Here is a 23,307-nt window from a genome sequence, read left to right on the forward strand (position 1 = left end):
TTAAAAATCCTAGAGATATCCTAGACAAATCCTAGCGAAATTTGTTTCTCTGAAAATAAACTATCGTTAGAGTATTAGTTTAGAAGTTAGAGGCATTTTAATTTTCAGTTGCGTTCGAAAAAAATCTCTATTTGTGGATTATGAGGTTTGAAATAAATACAAATTTATTTTTTGAATTTAAAATGAAATTTTATTCACCTCATGAATTAAAACTAAATGTGGAACAGTAACAAGATAATTAAATATGTAAACACCCTGAATAAATATTATTCCTCCTCCATAAATTATAATTAAACTTAAAATAAAATGAATTAATCCGTTAAAAAGTAAACCAAAACCCTGGTTAGGTTGACGAGTAAATTTACCAAGTGCCGCAAGAGAATTGTGACCTTTTAAAATTTTCCAATCGTAATTTTCCTCGCGCTTTAACGATCTAATAAAACGCTCCCCATGATAAACACAAAGTGAAAAGTAAAAGCAATAAAAGTTGATAGTCCATTAAAAAATACCTCAATACAAGACAAATATATATATTTTTACGACTATTTAAATTACAATTTTATTTCAAAATTTAAACAGCCAATTATTTAAATTGACATTTTTAAATATTATTATTATCATTAATAGTCATTACAACTATTTACATACTCCATGTGCTGTTACTATTGATTGTATTTTATTTATTTATATGTCAATTAAAAAAAAAAGTTTACAATTTATGATTACAACTAATATATATATTTATATATTTATTAGGGTAGTTTAGAAAAAAATTTCAATTTTCTTCAGTCGCCTTTCAAAAAATCTGCGGCTAGAAAAAAATTTTTTGTAATTTTTAAATTTTGCCGCGAAAAACAAATTTTGAAAATTTTCAAAATTTCTAAGCAGTCTCAAATTTTTTTACTCAAACTTCTCAACATTTTTTTTCCATCAAATTTTTTAAAAGGGCGGGAAAAATTCAAATTTTTTTTTGTCAGACTTTGAATGCGAGAGCGGGAAAATTCAAATTTTTTTTTTATCCACCCTAATACATATACTATATATATTTATATGTTTACAGTTGTAGAGTGAAATAAATATATTTTCACAATTTACATATTATACTTATTACATATATTTATTATTACATATTTAAATTTATAGCAGAAAATTACAGAGACATTATTGCGCCTCGTTAATTTTTTATTGACTAGTAAATCGGCGTAAATAAAAAATAACAACCATTATATATTCAAGTTTTAAAGACTTATTCATAATATACATATATATTTAATTAATTAACGTTTAATTATTTAAAAGAGGCTCCAGATAAATAATTACCCACCCTTACAATATTTATATTTAATTATTACCATTATAAATATGATTTGAAATATTTTCTCGGATTGACATGTCAAGATTAATTATGTAATGTAATAATTTATTAATTACTCCAAGTTATGTTATACATATATATATATTTCTCACTCTTCAGCATCGGGAAATATCTCAAAGTAACTAAAAGCTTCTATAGATGAAAATATTTTGAAAAGCTCATTTTAATTTGGTCATAAATAATAACTTATGTTTATTAAGTAATTTCTTATTGTTGTAAATAAATAAATTTAAAATGTAAAAATAAAAAATCTAGTTTACGAGAGAATACAAGAGTTTCTTTTACCGCCGGAACGCTCGCGTATTTGCTGCAAATGTTGCAGTTGTTGAAGTGACGGTACATGGGCGGTGCTGGTGCGCGAATTATGCTGAGGCGGAGGTAAAGATTGACGTCTTCTGCGTCTCAATGCTGGACTCAGATTGTACTTGACCTTCGCCTGGACCAACAACTCTTTAAATACTTGAGTTATGTTGAAGTTGTCCTTTGCCGATACTTGAACGAATCCGTTTTCCCATTCAGTCTCCACTAATTCTCTTGTCCGTTCTGTATTTACCTGGAACTAATTTAATTATTGTATTACTTGAAAATCATTTGAGTTCTCAAGAACTCATTGGAGTAAATAATTTAATTATTTCAGTAATTACTCGATAATTTTAAACTTGAGTTTAAATTTTTTTTATATATTTATAAGAGATTACATCTCTAGCGGCTTAACTATTCAATTTAAAAAAAAAAGTCATTATACTTTTTCTTAGGAAATTTTATTTGCTACAAATAAAGTCTGAGGTAAAATTTTCATAAAATTATTATTTTGAAAGTTATAAGCATTTATATTTTCAAAAAAATTATCAAAATATTAATTAGATGGACAATCATTCTTTTAAAAATTTATAACTTTTTAACGATTGATTTTATGGTAATTTTTATAAGAACCTTTTATGTAGGAAATTAAATTTTCTATAAAAAAGGTCTGATACAAAATTTTCATAAACTCATTATTTCAAAAGTTATAAGTATTTATATTTTTAATTAAAATTTCAAAAAAATTTATTCGATGACAGTCATTCTTTTAAAAATCTATAACTTTGCAAGGATTGATTTTATGGTAATTTCTATAAAGAACTTTTTTATAGGAAATTAAATTTCCTATAAAAAATGTCTCATACAAATTTTTCATAGACTCATTATTTCAAAAGTTATAAGCATTTACATTTATAATTAAAATTTCAAAAAAATTAAATCAATGAAAATAATTCTTTTAAAAATCTATAACTTTTTAACAATTGATTTTATGGTAATTTTTATAAGGACCTTTTTTATAGGAAATTAAATTTCCTAAAAAAAACTTCCTGAGAAATTTTTAATAAAATCAATAGTTTAGACGCTAAAGTAATTTAAAAGTGATTTATTTAATTATTTAAATCAACTCATGAAATCAGGTCACGATAAATAATTAAAACTAGTGACAATAATTGACTTTAAAGTTACCAAGTACTTGTAACTATAAAACAATAACTACAATAATTAACCCACCGTTAATTAGTGTAGCAAAATGTAGACATGAGTGCATACCTCTGAGTCGGAATCAGTCTCGTTGTCATTTTCTATAACCAGATCAACTTTATTCCCGACGACGACTATCGGAACGGTTCCTTTACTAGCGAGTATTTGGGATCTGAGGGCTTCAACTTCGGCAAACGTACTGGCATCATTAACATCATAGACCAAAACAAATGCATCTGCTGACCTTATTGACAATTCTCTCATTGCTGGGAAATCATATGAACCCGAAGTGTCGAGTATGTCAAGAGTTAATTGGATTCCCGATACATTGAAATCGCCCCGATGCATTTCCTCGACAGTCCGTTTGTACTTTGGTGAAAATGTATTGTAAAGAAATTGATTTATTATCGCTGATTTTCCAACTTTTGCTGCTCCCATAACGACTATTTTGTGTCGGGCTGGCGCATCTGATGATTTTTCGTCTGTTTCTGACTCTACGAGTCTTTCATTTCTATAAAAAAAAAAAAAATAAATAAAAGTGGAAGCCGGAAATTAAATTACTCTTATTATTGGAAAAATTTTCTGTGAAGACTTTGACCTCTTGAAAGGGTTGGAAGTCTACAGAAGATGATGATGATGAAGAAGAAGAGGAAGAAGGATAATAAAGAAACAACAAAACGACCTTGATTAATTTGTTTTAATTAATTGAAGAAAACGACAGGTCGGAGAATATTACGCACACCAGGCGGTCGTAATTAAATCCAAGCTTTACTTTCAGCAATGTGTGTTCTCTAGTCAACTTTAATAAACCCCAATCTACTGTACTCTATCCTGTATCTCCACCGAGGAAATGACTGTCAATAAGTCTGCGCACTACTAATAAATTTAAACTTAAACAATAGTTAACTAATAATACATTTAATTTAATTTGTTTTTTTTTTTTACTTTTAAATTAAAACTTTGAAATTTTCTAAAAAATAAATTACGTTAACATTTAACAAAATTAAAATTTTTTTTTTATTTTGTATCAGACAATAATTATTTTTTTTTTTTGATAAATGAAAAATTTATGAATTTAAATTGTTGATTATTTTTGCAAGGGAGGTTGACTCGCACACTTTTAAATTAATAAAAAAAAAAAAAATTATATTTTTAATATTACAAAAGTTTTTTCGTTAGTGTAACTTTAAAGAGTTTTAAAATCAATATAAAAATCCCCGATTCTAGTACCGAAATTAAAAACTAAAACTTATAAAGTTATAAAATTCTCTTATCTCAATAAGCCAAAACTTTACCACAGCGTAATTTACTCGACAATCCCCTCAACTCTTTGAAGTACTCTGACATCAAGGGGCTCTTGCAATTCTAAATAACATAAAATTCAAAAAAAAAATATTCCCTTTGACAATGGGGTCGCCGGAAAAAATTTTTCTACGACCAAAAACGCGGGAAAATTTAAAACCCAAAAAAATGAATTTCTTTAAATTTAATTGAGCAAAAATAATGTTCCTTCGTAAGCCGGCTCATGAGCGTTACCTAAAGTCCTTGAGAAGTTACACAATATATTTTTTTTATGTTTTTGTTGCCGAGTTTCTATGGCGGTTTCACAAACACCCACGATAATCCTCTCTAGGTTTACTAGCCCTGTGCAAAAGGGATATGAGCGTAATGATGGCAATCAACGTTTGTTACACAAGGTCCTTTTTTTATTTTTATTTTATTTTCTCACTTTATTTTACTCCTTTCAAAGTTTTTTTGACGTAACAAGACTCATCAGTGGTTTTACTACCTAAGGATTTTTATCCAGTTAAATCTTTAATCCCTTAAAGATCCACTTTCTCTATATATATAAGGCTATGATAAATGAACTAACACTGGTGTAGCGGTGCTACTTGTTGGTGTTATCCTACCGGTGTTAAAGTGGTGTATATATGGAGTAAATTAATTCTGATCGGGGTATAAGGGTGTGAGTACACGTGTTTTGAAATTTACAAAACAGAAATAAAATAATAATATTTTTAAAAAATTAAAAAATTATCAAAATGTGGAAATTTTTGATCGCATATCAAATTAAATATTTAGGAACAAAATAATAATTATTTTTATCATAACTCTGAGGTAAGAACAGATTTAAAGATGAAAAATGAATCATTGATAATTAAATTTAAATTTTCCCGCCGATTTAGTTTGAAAAAAAATTTGAATCTCAAAAACCTGTTTTCCATACTACATAACTAACATTAATATGTGATTATGGGGAAACCGGCTGACCAATTTCAAAACACAGTAACTGAAAAATTTTTAAAAATCGATTTTTTAGTATTTTTAGTTCTAATGGAGTCTCGTGTACTTGATTCAATGCATATTTAAAAAACTTTTTTTTTCAGTTACTGTGTTTTGAAATCGGGCAGCCGAAATGTTCTCGGATTTTTTCATAAATTGGTAAATCTGTCGTATCATTCATTTTGAAACAAAAAAATTTTTTTTAAAATTTGAAATGCAATTTCTGATATTGAAAAATAAAACTATACTACTTTTTTACACTGATAATACTAGGAAAAATTTTAACACCGGCATAGTGTGTGAACTTACACCAGTTTTTTTTTTTTACATAAATATATATATAGAGAAATATGTGTTTAGTACAAAATAAAAAATATAAAGTATAGAGACTTGAAAGAAGGATCAATGAAATGAAAAAAAAATTTATATATATATATATAATTACCTGATACTTTTAGTAGGTCCATCTTCTTTTTCTTCTTTTAAAGAAGAAGATGGTTGAAGACTAAATCTCCTACGAAATTGATGTCTACTCTTCATCATTTGCCGTCGTGGTTCTGATGACACAATTCTAGAAAAAAAAAATTTATATAGATATGAAATCAAGTAAAAGTAATAAGAGCTTAGCTGTGAAGTAAAAAAATATCGTGTTACAGAAATATGAACTTTCAAATATAAAAAAGAAAAGAATACGTGATATTTTATATTTTATACTTTTTAATAAAATTCTTGATGAATTTCAAAATACATGTATATATAGAGTACAGATGTATAACAACTGAAATTGAACTTTGGAATAATTATTCTAATTGATTCGGAAAGGAACTTTCCACCGTTCATTTTTTATCGTTTTTTTTCTTTCTTGATGCTTATGAATTTTTTATTGGGAAACTTTTGAAACATCGAGCATGATTGGCAATAAAAGAGTAATATCTGTTGTGAATCAAATTTACCAATTTTAGAAAATATGTAACATGATAAAAATTACGGTCCAACTCGTTCATTTAATTTTTATCGCGGGTAATATTTGAAATTTTAAAAATACGGACGTCGCGACTCGTGTAATTTTTGGCGACGATTTTTTTTTAAGTGCTTAATGAATATTATCACCGAGTTGCTGATGAGATTCTGCGCAAAAAGAGTACCCACATTGATATATTTGCACAAAGTTGACAAAATATGAAAATTTATGAGAAATTTTTTTTTAAATTAAAAAAAAAAAAAGAAAAATATGACTTTAGAATAGATAATAAAATTCTACGTGAAATGAGTACCCACATCAATATATTTAAACTAGTCCATTAAAAGCACTGAATGTCAGCTTCATAAATAATTACCATATAAATTAAACAATGACCTACTTGCACTCTATCGTTGTGGGTACTCATTCAACAGGGAATTTTATCAACTATTCAAATATCCTAATCATTTTTGCATAAAAATTTTTCCACTCTAAATTTATCATCTCATCTTTTAAATACTTGGAAAAACATCAATTTTAAAAAATAAAATTCACCAAGTAAAAAAAAATTTATATTTTTTTACATTAAATTTTTAATAAAGTTGTTGAGCAATAAAAATATTAAGTTATTTATATGTAAATTTAAATTTTACGTTACCGATATATGTAAATAAAGTTTAAATGTCTAGTGCTCTCGAGTATTGAAATCAGGACTCCACTACTAGGTCAAGAGGTTGTTGCACATTTTTTATAATCTTCGAATCGTCATTTATCGATGCCACCCACACTCGCGTTCATATTTTATAATTCCATATAAAAGTTATGACATGTTAACGTAGATTTCAATAGAATTTATTTTCGCACCCTCTTATCTCGTGAGATGGGAAGCATTCATCGGATCTAAATGGATTTACTAGTCAGATTGATATGAAAATTCTATTTTACGAAAAATTTTTATTTTTTTTAATCGTAAAAAAATAAAAAAAATTTATATATATATATATATATATATATATATTTTTTTTTTTTTTTTTTCTGTTGTCTTTAAACAAATAATATTTTTCAATATTTTTCTATCAGCAATTTAACACAAACATTGAAATGTATACAGAAATTTATATCACATCTTTTCAATTCGATCTCAGTTGACGTGTAGCAATTTGCACTTTAATTACAGTTTCATCTGAAACGTAACTAAAAAAAAGCGCGTATAATACAATTAAAAAAAAAAAAAAAAAAAAAAAAAAAATAGAAAATGGATGAAAATGTTAAAAGCTAGTACCATAGACATGTCAAGTTCCATGTATTAAATTACAGGACAACGTAAAACACCAGAATAAATAAACTGGCTTTTCTCCCCTGGCTATCATTATTCTTGTCGGTAAAAGGAAAAAAAAAAAAATAAAATTACGCCGATAACATTTTTTGGATACCCGCACTTAGTACACAAGAAGAAAGAGGTTACAAAATTACCGTGTTCTTTCAGCAAGACAAACTATTCGACCCTTGTCATTTTTATTAGTACTCTCCCTTGGATAACTTTCACTATTCACGCTTACCCTTACTTTTCTAATAAAATATTACTAATTATAATTATTTATACAGTTACGACTTACGAATTGACTCATTAACATCTTTATTAACCATCTTTCACTTTATTGCCAAGTTTGGGAATAAAGGATGCTGGGAAGTGAGATAACATTTTTGGAAATTTGTTTTTGAAAATAAATATATTTAATTACTATGTATTAAAATTTATAGAGCGAAATGATTACTTGAAAATTTAAAAATGATTAACAGAAATTAAAATATCAGTCTTTAGTTCAACGGATGAAATTTGAAATTTCGTGAAAAATTTTTATTTGAAAAGTTCAGAAAAATTATGACTTTTACTTTTTTGGAATCTTTTTACTACAGGACACTAATTTTTTCACTAGAGAACACTATTTTTGGAAAAAAAAAATTTCTCTCGTGTTTGATATTTTTTCTACTGGAGAACAGTATAAAGAACGAAAAACGTTTATATTATACGTAGTTATTCCTGACAGGAGAAAATCTACGTATAATATAAGCGTCCATATATAGCAGTTTTGAACTACGAAAAAAGAAATAAAATTATAAATTGAGTATATGGCTGTAGTACAGCTGACGGTGCAAAATTCCTGTAATAATTCAGCGGATGGTTTTGATAAAATTGCAATTTAATGCAACAGGTGACAGATAATGAGAAATAAAGTGAAATATATATACAATGTATGTTCAAAGCTATCTCTTGGTGGAGTATATATATGGACTAACGACCGATTTTCGTGGTCTAATGTCGGTCTAGCTTCAACCGCGATAGAATTAATTCCTGCGCGGGCTTAATAGACCGACTTGGTTGAATAATGCGTAAAATGTATTTCATGCGGGTAATTATCAGTTATCACATCGTTTGATACTGAATCTCATCTACACTGTGAAAAATTTCCAACAAATTTTACTATGGGCGTATTGTAACACCGGACCATAAGAAAACTGCTACAAAATTTACAAGTATCCCATAGTAAACGTATGCGCATAGGTCCCCATCGTGTCATCTGCGCATACCGTTTACTACACTGTCAAAAATTTCCATTAAATTTTACTATGGGTGCATTGTAACCCCGGACCATAAGAAAACTGCTACAAAATTTACAAGCGCCCCATAGTAAACGTATGCGCATAGGTTCCAATCGTGTCGTCTGCGCATACCGTTTACTATGGGGTACTTGTAAATTTTGTAGCAGTTTTCTTATGGTCCGGGGTTACAATACACCCATAGTAAAATTTAATGGGAAGTTTTCACAGTGTAATAAACGTATGCGCATAGGTCCCAAATGTGTCATCTGCGCATACCGTTTACTATGGGACACTTCTAAATTTTGTATCAATTTTCTTATGGTCCGGGGTTACAATACACCCATAGTAAAATTTAATGGGAATTTTTCACAGTGTAATAAACGTATGCGCATAGGTCCCAAATGTGTCATCTGCGCATACCGTTTACTATGGGACACTTCTAAATTTTGTATCAATTTTCTTATGGTCCGGGGTTACAATACACCCATAGTAAAATTTAATGGGAATTTTTCACAGTGTATGGGACACTTGTAAATTTTGTATCAATTTTCTTATGGTCCGGGGTTACAATACACCCATAGTAAAATTAAATGAGAATTTTTCACAGTGTAGAAAAAAATTTATCATCAGGCTTTCAAAGGCTAATTTTCTACAGACGTCCTTAGCGACGAGTTTATCATTTCCTCAAAAAATGTTTAATTTATTATAAGCCCGATAAGTATTTGCGTACTAAGCCGGCATTAAAGAAAAAAACGATTACATAAATTACGAGCTAAGTCCTTAAATTTAACATGAGTGAAAATAAATGGCCGGAAAAATGTTAAAAAAATACTAAGACGTTTCTAACCGGAAATTGAGTTTCTTTCTCTTTTCATCGGCGAGTGGTTTTTTTCGTGTTTCCTCTCGACTCGATCATTTTTCGCTTGTCAATATCCAGTTCGCGGCATGTAGTATCTAGATAGGAAATTGTTGTTTACACTAAAACGCTTTCTTAATAACAAAACTTTCTTCCTCAAACATTTTATTTTTTATTCATTGTAAGTGGTTAGTTTTTATATGTTGCTCTGTTTGCGCGCGTAAACTCGAGCTGAGTGTTTTTATTTGAGTGTATTTGGTACCGCAGGTGGGCTGACTACTTAATCGTACCATAAACTTTATATCTTACTTGCAAATGTTAAGTAACTGGGCACCCGCAGGTTTACTTCAACACGAGTATCTGCTTAAGGCTACAAAAGATACTTTTGATAAGAGTTTTAATTTATTGATTCTATCTTTTATCTTTAAATTTATAGAAATTTCAATTAAGAATTCTCTCTTGCCATTTGTTAATTACTTTATACACTTTAAATATTACTACGATAATTATTTTCATTTTTTTCTTTCTTTACATTTTTAATCAACGAATTTAAATAATTAACTAATTATTCAAGACGTTTTTTCATTTCGAGGTTAGCAAATGTTTTTTTTTTATCACGCAATTTTTTTTAATTATCGCGTTAAAAATGTGGGAAGAAAAAAATTATTTAAAATTTTTTTCACGCATGAAGAAATTGAATTTAAGTGCAAAATTAATTTAAGAGCTTCTGTAAGCTAGCAAATAAAAATGGCGGTCTGTTATCAGTTTCAATTTTTTTTCTTTATTACAAAAAAAAAAATATAGGATCAAAAAATAAAAAAAAATTTCTTTATGCATAAAAAAAGTGAACAATAATTTGCAATTAATTTTTTATAAATTCAACTACAAAAAACTATAATCATTTTTAAAAAATTGAGGTTAGAAACCATCGGGTCTGAATTTTTAATATGGCGGACATAAAAAAGTCTTTTGTCATTTTAATGTCAAAAGTAATTGAATTTAAATAAGTATTACATATTTTATGTGATAATTAAATTTAAAAAAAGCCTCGAATGCTCTTTGGTTTGGCGGTAAAAAATTTGAAATTCAAATTACAAAGGTCTATATAATATTAAAAAAATATAAGCGTATTACAGGATGTTTAAAGCGATAATATTCCTGACGTGAACTGAAGAAAAGCTTGAGGTCTTTGGATCGAAGGTTATATGGGACTTCCTGAAGACATTAAAGTGTCCATTCATTCTCATAAAACGTCTGGACAATAACTCACGCTCATGTATAACTAACAATAAGTCCTGACTGAGTTTATGTCTGCATACAACAGGGATAGAAAATGGAAATCAGTAATAGAAGAAAAAAAATATATGAACTCGAATGACCATCGATCCACATGTTTACTTGGCACGTTCGCTATATACTAGTAATACACTTACATATATATTATATTTAAAACTAGAACAACGACCGGGAAGAGAAGCAAAGCCCAAGTTGGCTGGGAAAACTAGTCGCCGCGAATCTTCAAGTTATCAGGATTGTTCTGATTTCGAAGGCAGGAAATGACGACCTCGATCTACTTCCATATCTCGCGACCAAAACCAAAGACCCGGACAAATTTTTAAACTTTTTTACGAGACACCCATTTGACCCGGATGTTACCTTGGCTCTCCTACTTTTCCACACCTTTTTTCACTTTTTTCCTCCTGTTATTTAACTCTTTTCCTGTCTTTTATCATACCTCGCTTTATCACAACTCTTTATTACTGACTAGGAGTCTTATTACTGTTAGAATAAAGCAGCCTTGTATTCTATTAATTAAAAGGACGCCTCAAGTGCTTCTGAAAAAAAAAATATTTATTTTAAAAACCGTAACTTTCATTCATTTCTCCAGTTAAAAATTTTCTGTTTATTTTTTCTGCACAAAAAATTTAATGCGAGAAAAATATTTTATTTATTTTTAAATTATTCAAAAAACTGAAAAGATTATTTTTAAATTATTTATGAGTGACTTAAAAAATAATGAATATTTAATTTCATTTGCGCAGACATTAAGATTTGTAAAATTAAAATATGAATGCATAAAAATTTTAAATTTATTAAAACTCAGCATCATTTTTTCAACTGAAAAAATAAAAAATTTTAGACGAAGTTAATTAAGAAATATTTGAAAAATTATTTATTTTTTTGTTAAAGAAAAAAAATAATCAGATTAAAATTTGTTTCAGAATTAGTGAGAGTAAATATAATCTGCATTTGATAAATATATCAGATTCCATTAATAGCCTGTTTATTCTACCGTGATTTTAAAATTATATCGAGCATTCAGAACATCATGCTAAATTACTTTACTGTTTTATTTCAAACTCCCGTTATAATAAAAAAAAAAAAAAAAAAAAAAAAGTTTATTTTCTCCAACTCATATTTGCGGTACTAAAAAAAATGTGTGGAAAAATTTTTTATCACCAGCTCCGTCCCGACCACCTGCGAAAGTAAACAATATTTCACCTAAAAAAAAAAAATTACCCCCTTAAAAAAAAAAGGCTGTTTCTCTCCGCGAGCTGTACTAATCCATGAAAGCACTTTATCATAATAAAACTCGAGATTAAGAATGGAAAAATAAAAAAAAAATGGATCGATAATTCAACGCGATAAGATTAGATAAGATTGACAAATTCACATAAAGTTTATGGCATTGAAAAGTAACTTTAATTCAAAGCTTCTGTTCGGCTTTCATCAGTTCAATAAATCTACTAGACAGTAATCTCATTTACATTTCCTAATCCTTCTTGTCTACACTTCAACTTCCTCAAATAATATATTTTTCGTACCATCTGTTTATATTTTTTTTATTTTCACGGCACTTTTTATCTTCATTATTATTACACCGTAAAAAATCGGCGGTCAATTCAAATCTTATTTAAATTCAAATTCACTTCGTCGCTCGGAGTTTTGGAGTCTACCAAAAATGACTCCGTTTGTCTTTTAATCAGATTTAAATTTTATTTAAATCTACATTTACTCCGATTCGAAGTTTTGATATTAAAATAAATTCCCGGAGTAAAGTTCCTCCAGATTCAATTCGCGTTCACTCCACAAATTTTTTACAGTGTAGCATAATTGTTATTATAATTAAAAATAATAATAATAATAATTGTAATTATAACAATAATTACAATTATAAAAAAAATAATACCATTGTTATTTATTTTTATATTCACTACAAAACTAGAGACGTAAAAAAGAGTAATTAGGAAATAAGGGTGGAAATGAAATTTCTCTTGAGTAATCGAAAAGATGACTCTTTTGTTCACTACACCGCAAGTTATTTTATTGTCACAATTATTTATTTTTTTTTTTTATTAGTATTAATTATCGTGAGTCATTAATAATTTATTATTGAGGGTGCGCAGATGATTCGCACTTATTAATTACTTGTCGGGATCAATTCGAATTATCGAGTAATTTTTTTGTAATTTATCACATGTTAAAAATTAAATTTTTCTAACGATTCGTAAATAGAAAATTTATGATTAATTAAATTTACTAATTACTCTTATTAGTTATTATTTTTTTTATATTAATTAAAAAAATAATAGTGATAATAAATTTGAACTTTTACTTTTTACCCGAAAAAAATTATCACACAAGACTTGACTTTCTTAGTCACTTACCCTTGACTATAAAAGATAAAAGAATATTGTCTGATATTCATTGAAGTTGACAGCTGCGGAAATTCATGTACCTTTATCACAAGGCCATGCTATCGGCTGAGTGATAAAATTTAAAGCTGCTCTATTATTACGAAATTGATTTATCAGAGTATTTAAATATCTTTGTGTGGCATATAAATTTTTAAAAAATAAAGTCGCATAATATTTTCCGTGCGAGTTTTTAAAATGAGAATCAAGACGTTCTGCCGTCGCTTGGAATAAAATATAACAAAGAACAGGTGTTGGTTATATAAGAGCTAGTGGAGTAGCAGTTGTTATGTGAACAAGTCGAGCAGTCGAGTTGAGTCGAGGGACAAACCAACTTGGAACTTGTTGGCACGACACGTTTACACTTTTTCACCTATCACCTCTACTCTTACTTCTCTGCATCTCTATTTTTTGCTTAGACAAACTTTTTATCTTAAATTGCTATGGAAAAAATTCAAAGAAAACAACTTTTTAAATTTCGCGCGATAACTAATGCTTACATATTTTATTATATAGCCATTTTTTTTGAGTTTATTTAAAATAGAGAATTTTTTTAAATTGAAATTTTTTATCTACAGAAAAATTTGAAAAAAAAATTCTATCAAATATTTTTGATTTTTTTTTCTAAATTTAAAAATAAAAGTCTATTTTTTTAATCAAATTTAAATTGCTGATAATTTTTTAAAAAAATTCTTAATGAATTTTTTTTTACCACAAAAAAAAAATTTCAAAATTTCAGTAAAAATTACGACTAAATTTTTTGTAATAAAAAATATTTTCTATATAATTATTTTATAATTTTCTTGAGAAATTTCCAGTAGATAAAATTTTCCATACTAAAAAAAAATTCCTAACGTCCATTTAAATTTTATTGGAATTGTCTACAAGCATTTTAGTAGTCCAAGAAAAAAAAATCTTTGTCAAAGTAAATCTTGATAAAAATATCCCAAAGGGATTCGATAACAACACTCGTCGATTAGGGAGTGAATGGTACCCAAGACCAAGACGATCTCCATTTTCCTTTCATTCTGACGAGACATAATTTTCATCCTCCCTTTTACCCACAACTCGCTCTTACTTTCATTTATCCTCCCTTCACTATCACATCTTTGACTCGTTTCCTTTCAACCCGGCACCCAATTTCTTCCCTCCATCACAAAGAGACAACTCCAAGTGTAAAACGATTCTCAGTATCATCGTAATTTTCTCCGTCATTCTTTCACCCTAAAACCAATTCTCGAAACGTCAATTCTCTACACCTCCATAAATAAAATTAAACATAATAAATTATTTCTACACCGTGCAATAAAGAAAAATATATATATATATATATTTTTAATATCATACAAATATATACACCATAGCCTAGATTATATCTGAGACTCAAATTACTACAGTCTGCACTTTATAAATGATTCAGTAGAATAAAGATAGGAGTGATTGTATTAAAGTAAGTAAGTAAGGTAACTACAAGTTTGAAAATAACAGGGAATTGAATCCATCCAATTCCTATAATAATATACTCAGAACTTTCTCTCAATTTCAAATACTGAGTAACAATTTTAACCAAAATTGCAGCTCTCACTCGGTTATTTTAAATACATCAAAGTTAATTTATTCTACAAAAGTAATTAAAAAAAAAAAAAAAAACAATAAGTTAATTAAAAACTAAAACTTACCTCTGTTAACTTATTTACTTATTTTAAATATTTGAAATTCAAAATCACGCGGCAACGCAACTAGTAAATTAAAACGTCTGACCAAAGCGTAGTAATAACTCCTTATGACGGTAAATTAAACCGCGGATGAGTAAGCAGTCACTCGGTTAGCCAATAAATTAATGGAGCATGAGTAAAAATGACTAAAAAAATTTGTTTACGTTTGCGAATTGTAATCGGAGCGAACGTAACCGCGTTCCTGATCGGCTGAACTCCGACTGTCTACCGTGTACGTTGTAGAGTAAAAAGAGAGACCGCGTAAAGACAGACGAGCTAGCTCTGTCCGGTGCCCCGCGAACGTTCCGGGATGGTGGTGTCCTCAGTTAGACGCATGCGTGTTAATCAGGATTGCGATTGCTGGAGAAAAGTGTAGAACGTGGAACGTTAAACGCTCAACTGTGCGAGTATTGTGCTGATATGGGGTTCAGAAACGCACTACACAAGGCAAACGATTCTTTGCTACGACAAATATATATATACATATATATATATATATTTATACATATATAACACACTTGAATCCCCTATACTCTACTGTAGTATTCTGAAGTCTACTTTAGTTCTCATATCTACTCGTTGGTTATTCTATTCCCTGATGTATTGTATATATATATATATATATATATATATATATATATATATATATATATATGATGTGTTGCGTGTTGCGTGGTTGGCGTCTACCCACACAGTTGGTCGTGACTACTAGCGCGTAAGTAGAATTACCTCTCGCTCTTGGTCTCTCCCTCTATTCGTCCCTCGACTCTAGCTCACACTTGGAAGGTATACTGCGATATACAGAATACAAGCTTTGCTGTGTACTGTGTATACTAAAACTGAAGCTTGCGGGCAGGTGAATAGACGTCTGTTTACCTTAAGGCATAATTCGTTTGATAAAATTTATCCAAATATTACGTTCAATAATATTCTTATAGCTCCTGGAATTTATCATATATTCAAATTTTATATCTCTTCTTTGACGGTACTTTTTTTATTTTTGAGTAAAATAAATTACGTGAAATAGAGAAAAATTTATTATTTATGAAAATAAATCGGAGGGGTAAAATTATCTGATGGTAGTTTTTTTTTTTTAAATTAAAATTTCATACTGCCCACTCGTAAAATTTTTTTAAACAGGAAATTTTTTATGGAGCGAAATTCAAAACTTAAATTTTTTATTTTTCCAATCCATTTGTCTCGTTTTTTTTTTTTTTTTTTTTTTTTTTTTTTTTTTTTTTTTTTTTTATCGAAAGAGTAAAAAAAAATGAAATGTCAAATGTAAATGTAAATTTATCTAAAACAAAAAAAAAAATTTCTCTAATAGTCAATCTCAGGTCTCTACATCTTCGAGCTCTTTTGGGTGCGATAAAATTCCAGATATTCAATGTATGAAATTCTCAACATACCTGGGTAAAAATAAAAAGGATTTAAAGCTCTCAACAACCTTAAAAAGACACTCCGCTGCAAAATTCAATTGACTTAATTTTTTTTATTATTTATATTCACTGTCTCAGATCTCTTACACTGACGCATTTGCGTCATAGTAAAAAAATAAAATCCATTTGCCCTCGGTATTAATATTATTTTAGTTTTGAATCAATTTTTTTTTCCACTCAATCCAATGCTCCCGTAATACATCAATAAGAAATAAATGTTCACTTCAAGTCGGATTACCTGTAATAACACTACACAGGCTTTTATGTTTAACATTTTTTATTTAATTTTTTCTCCATTCATCTCAACACCGATCATTACACCGCCCACACAAATTAGTTTCATTCAATGTCACTTTTTTTAAAAGCATTAAGAAAATTCATTTTAAAAAATTAATTAGGAAAAAAATTTAATTAAATCTTAAGTATTTTCTTGAAAGTACTCCCACTTTATTTTAAATTATTTATCATAAACTTGTGTATTGCTTTTAAATATTAAACATGCTACTGTACTGGGGGTTACTTATCTGCTGATAACTTTAATGCGACAGTTGATCTCGTCAAACTTTACGACGAAAGGCTCCGGTTGCATCAGTCAACGAGACTGAGACGGGCAAACTTTTGTAGGATCTCTCTAAATCGATTATAACTTTTCGGGCGGTTTTTACCTAGACTTCAAATTCGGAGTAACGATTTAGATGTACAGGGAATTTTATTACCGTTTTTTGACAAACTTAATTTATATACTTTTTTATATGCACAGTAGGCGGCTGGGTAAAATGGACCGCTGACAAATAATGGAGTTTCCTCCAATTTTTTGACTTCCAGTTGGGCATTAAACCAAATTGCCATAGAAATTTTTTTTTTCATGGCAGTTGAAATGAAACATAAAAAAAAATGACTAATAAAATTTTTTTATATCTAATTTAAGTAAAAAAAAAATTCAATACTGATAGTAAAAAAAAAATTTTTAATTTTTATACGACGAAGACACCGGATGTGTTTTTTGTGACTGACAATACATTGATTTCACTAAAAAAAAAATTTTGAAAAAAAAATTTTTAATTTTACCAAATTTTTGGAGTGATCCGTTTTGCCCACCAATCCCTACATATATATATATATTTAAAATAATATTACGCAGTACAAAAAAAATTTTTTTTTTTTTTTAATACTTTCTTCTTATAAATTTTCTAATTTAAAATTTATGAAATTTGAGTAGTTAGTATTAAAATTTATTTTCGTACCTATAGAATAATATATAAGCATGACCATCATTACAAGTTTATATGATTTAGTTAGATTGGTTATTCTAGAGTGCAACCACATTCTCATCATAGAATAGTAGTGCAAGTGCTCATGAGATTGGTGATCGTATTCCACTCCTGTTTCTCTACAACTTCAACTCCTATTCCAACTCACATATATATAATACTACACACACACACACACATATATATATATATATATATATATATATTAACTATAGTGAAACTGAGTAGATATAGAGCAACATCCCTTGCTCACATCATCAACTGATATGTCTACAACCCACTCACACTCACACATATAATATCCTGTCGGGTACTTTGAACGTGTTACGTCGTACCTTGTATTCACGTAACGATAATAATTTACGTATGTAAGCACACTGAAAAGAAAGAGAGAGAGAGAGAGATTGCCAAGAGAACAAGACTTATGATTAATTGGATCATGCGTTTTAGAGACACATAAAATCACTTGCACACAAATCTAATTTATAATATATAGTAGTAAAATCTAATTAGGCTTCAAGCTAATTTTTAATTATAATAATTACACCCTAAAAAATTTTACGTTTGTGTCCTGTTTGATAAAAATATTTTTGAAATTTTTTCTAGTCAAAGTATTTTTAAACAACGGATACAATATTTAACATTAATTAAATAGATAGTAAATGTAATAAATAATATATACTTTTTTTAATTTATAAAAGTAATACGAGTGAGGTTAAATTTGTTGTATACACTTGGAGATAATTAACCAACTAGCCTGAGGATGTTGGAAGAGTATTCATCTAACAAAGGACCCGAATAAACTACAACATTGTGAACATTCCCGCCTTCTCTCCCTCTCTTTAGCGAGTCATTTTTATTTTTTATTTAAACTTCAGCTCCAGTTTTTTATTTAAAATTTTTTTATTTCAGTTCGTGACTTGCTTAGCCCACGTAGTTTGAACAGTTCGCTCTTGCTCTTGCTCTAGGTTTAGGTCGGGCTATGGAGTTTGTTAAACAAAGTCTGACGGTCTTTGTTAACTTAAGTATAAAGAGGAACGAGATCTTGCAACATGAGAATTGTCTGAGGCAGGTTGCTCTTCTTTGGAAGACGAGTTGCCAGATTTAAAATAGTAAAAGATATAAATTAAACTTGATATGAGATAAATAAAAGTAGAATGCCTTTGAGTGATAAAGAAAGGTATGAAAAATGACCGGGACTTATTGGTATGGATATAATTTATAGCTCAGCCAATAACTTTCCGGGGTAAATAATGACCGTTGATTGCACACAAGAGCTACGATATTCAATATAAAACACTTGAGTATTTTTATTAAAGCATGTGAGGAAAATATGCGGACGATAAGGAAATAATAAATTTTTATTTTTAAGTCGACAAAATTTTTTTTTAAATTTTCTGTGTGGGATTTTTTTGACATGAAAGCGAAAATGTTAAATGTTAAAGTTTTCAAAGTTCATTCTACGGACCGGAAATTATTTAAAATTCAATATTACATTTTTATTTTTTATTTAATCCCCTAACAATATTTAATTAACAAATATTTACATTTACATACGAGTATAAATAAAATAGTATGACGTTTTATTTACAAGTAAAAAAATGTCAGGGATCAAAAATTTTAAATGAGTTTAAAATAATTAAAAAAATATATATAGAAGGGAGGCAAAAAGGACTCTTAAAGTTTTGGGGGCCGACCCCCCCCCCCTCCCTATATGTATATATATTTCTATATTTATTTATAAACTTTTTGTACAAATAATAATTTCTTATAATTTTGAAAATATTTTTTGGATTAAATGATATAAATTTATATTTTGATACAAAGATAATTAAAATAAATATATAATAATGTTAAATAAATAAGACAGCAATTAAAAAATTTATAAGAAAAAAAAAAATATAAATTTGATGTTGATTCAAAGAGATTTATCTTCAATGTTGGATTGAAACTGACTTCAACTTCAACATCAAGAGTTTAATCACGTAATTATAAAAAAAAAGAGGGTTTTTGTTTTTTTCTACTTCATATAAATTTATGGTTATTAAAAATTTACATTAAATATTTTTTTTATCTGAAATATATATAAATAGACTTTGGTATCTTATTTTTTGAATCTCTGACATAATGAATTAAAAAAAAAAATATGAATATTTAAAATGTTGTAACTAATGTTGAAATTAACCTGAAAATTAATTAATGGATGAAGATAAAAAGAAGTAAAAGAAAAAACTCGGGGTTTTGGAATGTTGATGTTTGTGGAGCTGAGGATGTTTTTATAATTAGTGAATTAATTTTGTTTTGTTAATCGAGGGATAAAACGCCGCGGGTGATATGATAAAATCGATAGAGTAATTAATTTTTCACCGTTGATATGAGCACTTTGAAGATTTTTAAAATATATATTAATAGTAAAGAGAAGAATGTGGTGGTAGAGAAATTACAAAGTCAGTTTATAGAATATTTATTAAATTTTATAGCTCATATTTATTTATTTCAGCGAACGGTAATTGATAATTATTAATTTATTACATGAATTTCAATGTTGACATCACAAATTGATGTCAAGAAATTATTTTCAGTAAAAAATTTAAAATTTTCACCGAATAAATTTTGACAGAAAATGGAGCAGTTCTTAAAAATTTATGTGGATTTAAATAAATTTATTTAAGTTTTCTATTAAAAAATTTTATCCTTTGAGATTTTTTAACTCATTTTTATTTACAATAAATAATTATGAAGAGATTAAAAATAAAATTTTTTTCATCGACGTTTTCTCTGAGGAAGAAAATTTTATGAATTGCGATCCGCGGAAATATTTTACCGTCGAATATTTCATGACAGCTTATTTTCTTACGTATAGAAAATACGTCTCAGATCTTACAAGTGTTCCATTACGCCACTAAAAAACCTGAATAATTTATATAAAAAAAAAAAAATTCCCTGTTATTTACATTTTTTCCACCTAAACAAAAAAAATATAACCTTTAATACATTTAAAAGCTTTCAATCTAAACTAAAAGCACGTAGATTGCACTTACTTTGACATTTCAAATATCAATATTTTTTTTTTTATGAAAAAAAATTTTTACCAAAGAAATACAAACCCGGTAACTGTTAATTAACATCAGAAATGAATGATGATTTTTTAATGTCATAAAAATTGATATAATTTGAGTGAGTAAAAAAATGAATTATTATATTTGAATACTCATTAGACTTGAATATCAATTCCTGTGAACTAAACAAGCATGCAACAGTTGCGCGAATACAAACGTTAAATTTAACCGGAAGTCATTGACCCTTTTCTGTATACAACATGGAACATTATCTTGAGCCCTTGCGATAAAGCCAAAGCACTTTCTTGATGCACTTCAACCGCCTGTCGGCCACCATATTATTTAATACAGCATACTCTGTTTATTAACCCCAAAACAACCCGATGCCATTAACCTAATATATGTGTATATTCATATACATATATAAATATACAGTGTGAAAAATTCCCATTAAATTTTACTATGGGTGCATTGTAACCCCGGACCATAAGAAAACTGGTACAAAATTTACAATTGTCCCATAGTAAATGGTATGCGCAGATGACACGATTGGGATCTATGCGCATACGTTTACTACACTGTGAAAAATTCCCATTAAATTTTACTATGGGTGCATTGTAACACCGGACCATAAGAAAACTGCTACAAAATTTACAAGTGTCCCATAGTAAATGGTATGCGCAGATGACACGATTGGGACCTATGCGCATACGTTTACTACACTGTGAAAAATTCCCATTAAATTTTACTATGGGTGTATTGTAACACCGGACCATAAGAAAACTGCTACAAAATTTACAAGTGTCCCATAGTAAATGGTATGCGCAGATGACACGATTGGGACCTATGCGCATACGTTTACTACACTGTGAAAAATTCCCATTAAATTTTACTATGGGTGCATTGTAACACCGGACCATAAGAAAACTGCTACAAAATTTACAAGTGTCCCATAGTAAATGGTATGCGCAGATGACACGATTGGGACCTATGCGCATACGTTTACTATGGGACACTTGTAAATTTTGTACCAGTTTCCTTATGGTCCGGGGTTACAATGCACCCATAGTAAAATTTAATAGAAATTTTTTACAGTGTAGAGGAGAGACAGGAAAAACGGAATTGCTAAGAATTTGAATTAGCGGCTCGTTTTTTTTTACTTCCATTTTAAAAAATTAAAAAAAATTTCATGTTGCCATAGAAAAAATTTATTTTTCTACTCTTCTATAGGTTAGTGGTTTTCTAGAAGACTTGTCTGATACCCCCGAGGCTTCCATGTATCCAAACGATGTCATAGTTTTGGTCAGGATCATCATCTAAGAAATTCTGTAGAAAATTTAGACCACGGTCTTATGGTATGAAAAAAATTGTTTTTTTTTTTTTTTTTTTTTTTTTTGATTCATAGTGAGTTTACACACACGCACACACGTGAAATTAGCTTCCTTAGGCCTCAAAACGATGATATTTTATGGAAACTCGATTTTCAAAAATTAGCGGGAAACAATAATTTGAATTTTTTAAATATCGTCTTTTTTAACGACGGATTAAAAATTCAGCAAAATTTCCATAGGATAGAGATAAATTTAATATAAAAAAATGTGCTTAATGCTGCGAAAATTCTATGAGTTAACGGTACATTAAATAGACAAACAATTTATATGCTCAAGTACATTTTCATTCTTGTTTCATACATTGTCCATTTATAACTTTTAAAATATTCAAACTGTTATGAGCACGACAAACTATTTCAGTCACATAATTATTTTAAATACAGCAATTAAAATTTTCGATGAGTGAAAAGAGTATATTAGCCAAGTGAAGAGTAAAAAAAAAATGATAATAAATAATAATAGTATGCTATTATAATTTTTTTTCCTTTTCGCTCTGTGGAATAAGTAAGAAGTTGTGATATTAAAAAAAAAATGAGAGTAAGAAAGCCAATAATAAAAAACTCTTAGACTCGAGATAATTTTTTTGTGAGCTTATTGCCAACGCGATCTGACGATTATCTGCAGGTTTTCTTGCTCCGTTTGTTTTTCATCTTCTCTTTTTTATTTATTATTATTTTGTTCGAGCTCTTGAGACAATGCTCATTGGAAGATGCCCGGTAATAATAACTCGGTACGCTGGCGTATGATATTACTTGAGAAAATCGTACTACTCGTCTAGAAATTTATTTATTTTCATCAATTATAAATAAACTTCAATTTAAAACCATTTATGTACCACAGAGAAAAATAAAATTTTCAATTAAAAATATTTTTATTTTTTTTTTTTTTGAGGAGGGGGGGGGGAATAACAAGTCAAATTTTTTTTTTTAAACTGTACAAGTGTAAAATGAATGTGGGGCTAATTGGGTCATGGCAAATTCAAAAATTTGAAGTTAGTAAATAATAAATTTTTTCAAATGAAAAATGAAAAATTTTTTTCGATTGAGGAATAAACGATTTTGAAGTTTAAAAAAAAAGTTTTAATTATAGAGCAAAAACGTCTTAAATATTTATGTCAATGAATAGGTTGCTAACGAATAAAAGATGAGGATTTACTTT

The 23,307-nt window shown here is 28.3% G+C and overlaps 1 protein-coding gene across 2 annotated transcripts; it reads right to left on the reverse strand.

The window, feature by feature from the left end:
- Positions 1-211: 211 nt before the first annotated feature.
- Positions 212-15,273, reverse strand: LOC103579768 (ras-related protein Rap-1b). 2 transcript variants are annotated; one of them, XM_008561286.2, is made up of 4 exons: positions 14,954-15,273; positions 5,607-5,732; positions 2,948-3,389; positions 212-1,934 (listed from the first exon to the last, which is right to left on the reverse strand). In XM_008561286.2, exons 2-4 carry the CDS (start codon positions 5,702-5,704, stop codon positions 1,632-1,634), a joined length of 843 nt encoding a protein of 280 aa, XP_008559508.1. In that variant the 5' UTR covers positions 5,705-5,732; positions 14,954-15,273; the 3' UTR covers positions 212-1,631. The 2 variants fall into 2 exon arrangements, with proteins under 2 accessions (XP_008559508.1, XP_008559509.1); XM_008561287.3 differs by lacking the exon at positions 14,954-15,273 and adding an exon at positions 6,781-6,881.
- Positions 15,274-23,307: the final 8,034 nt, after the last annotated feature.

Source organism: Microplitis demolitor, chromosome 2 (assembly GCF_026212275.2).
Source record: "Microplitis demolitor isolate Queensland-Clemson2020A chromosome 2, iyMicDemo2.1a, whole genome shotgun sequence".
Taxonomy (NCBI): Eukaryota; Metazoa; Arthropoda; class Insecta; order Hymenoptera; family Braconidae; genus Microplitis; species Microplitis demolitor.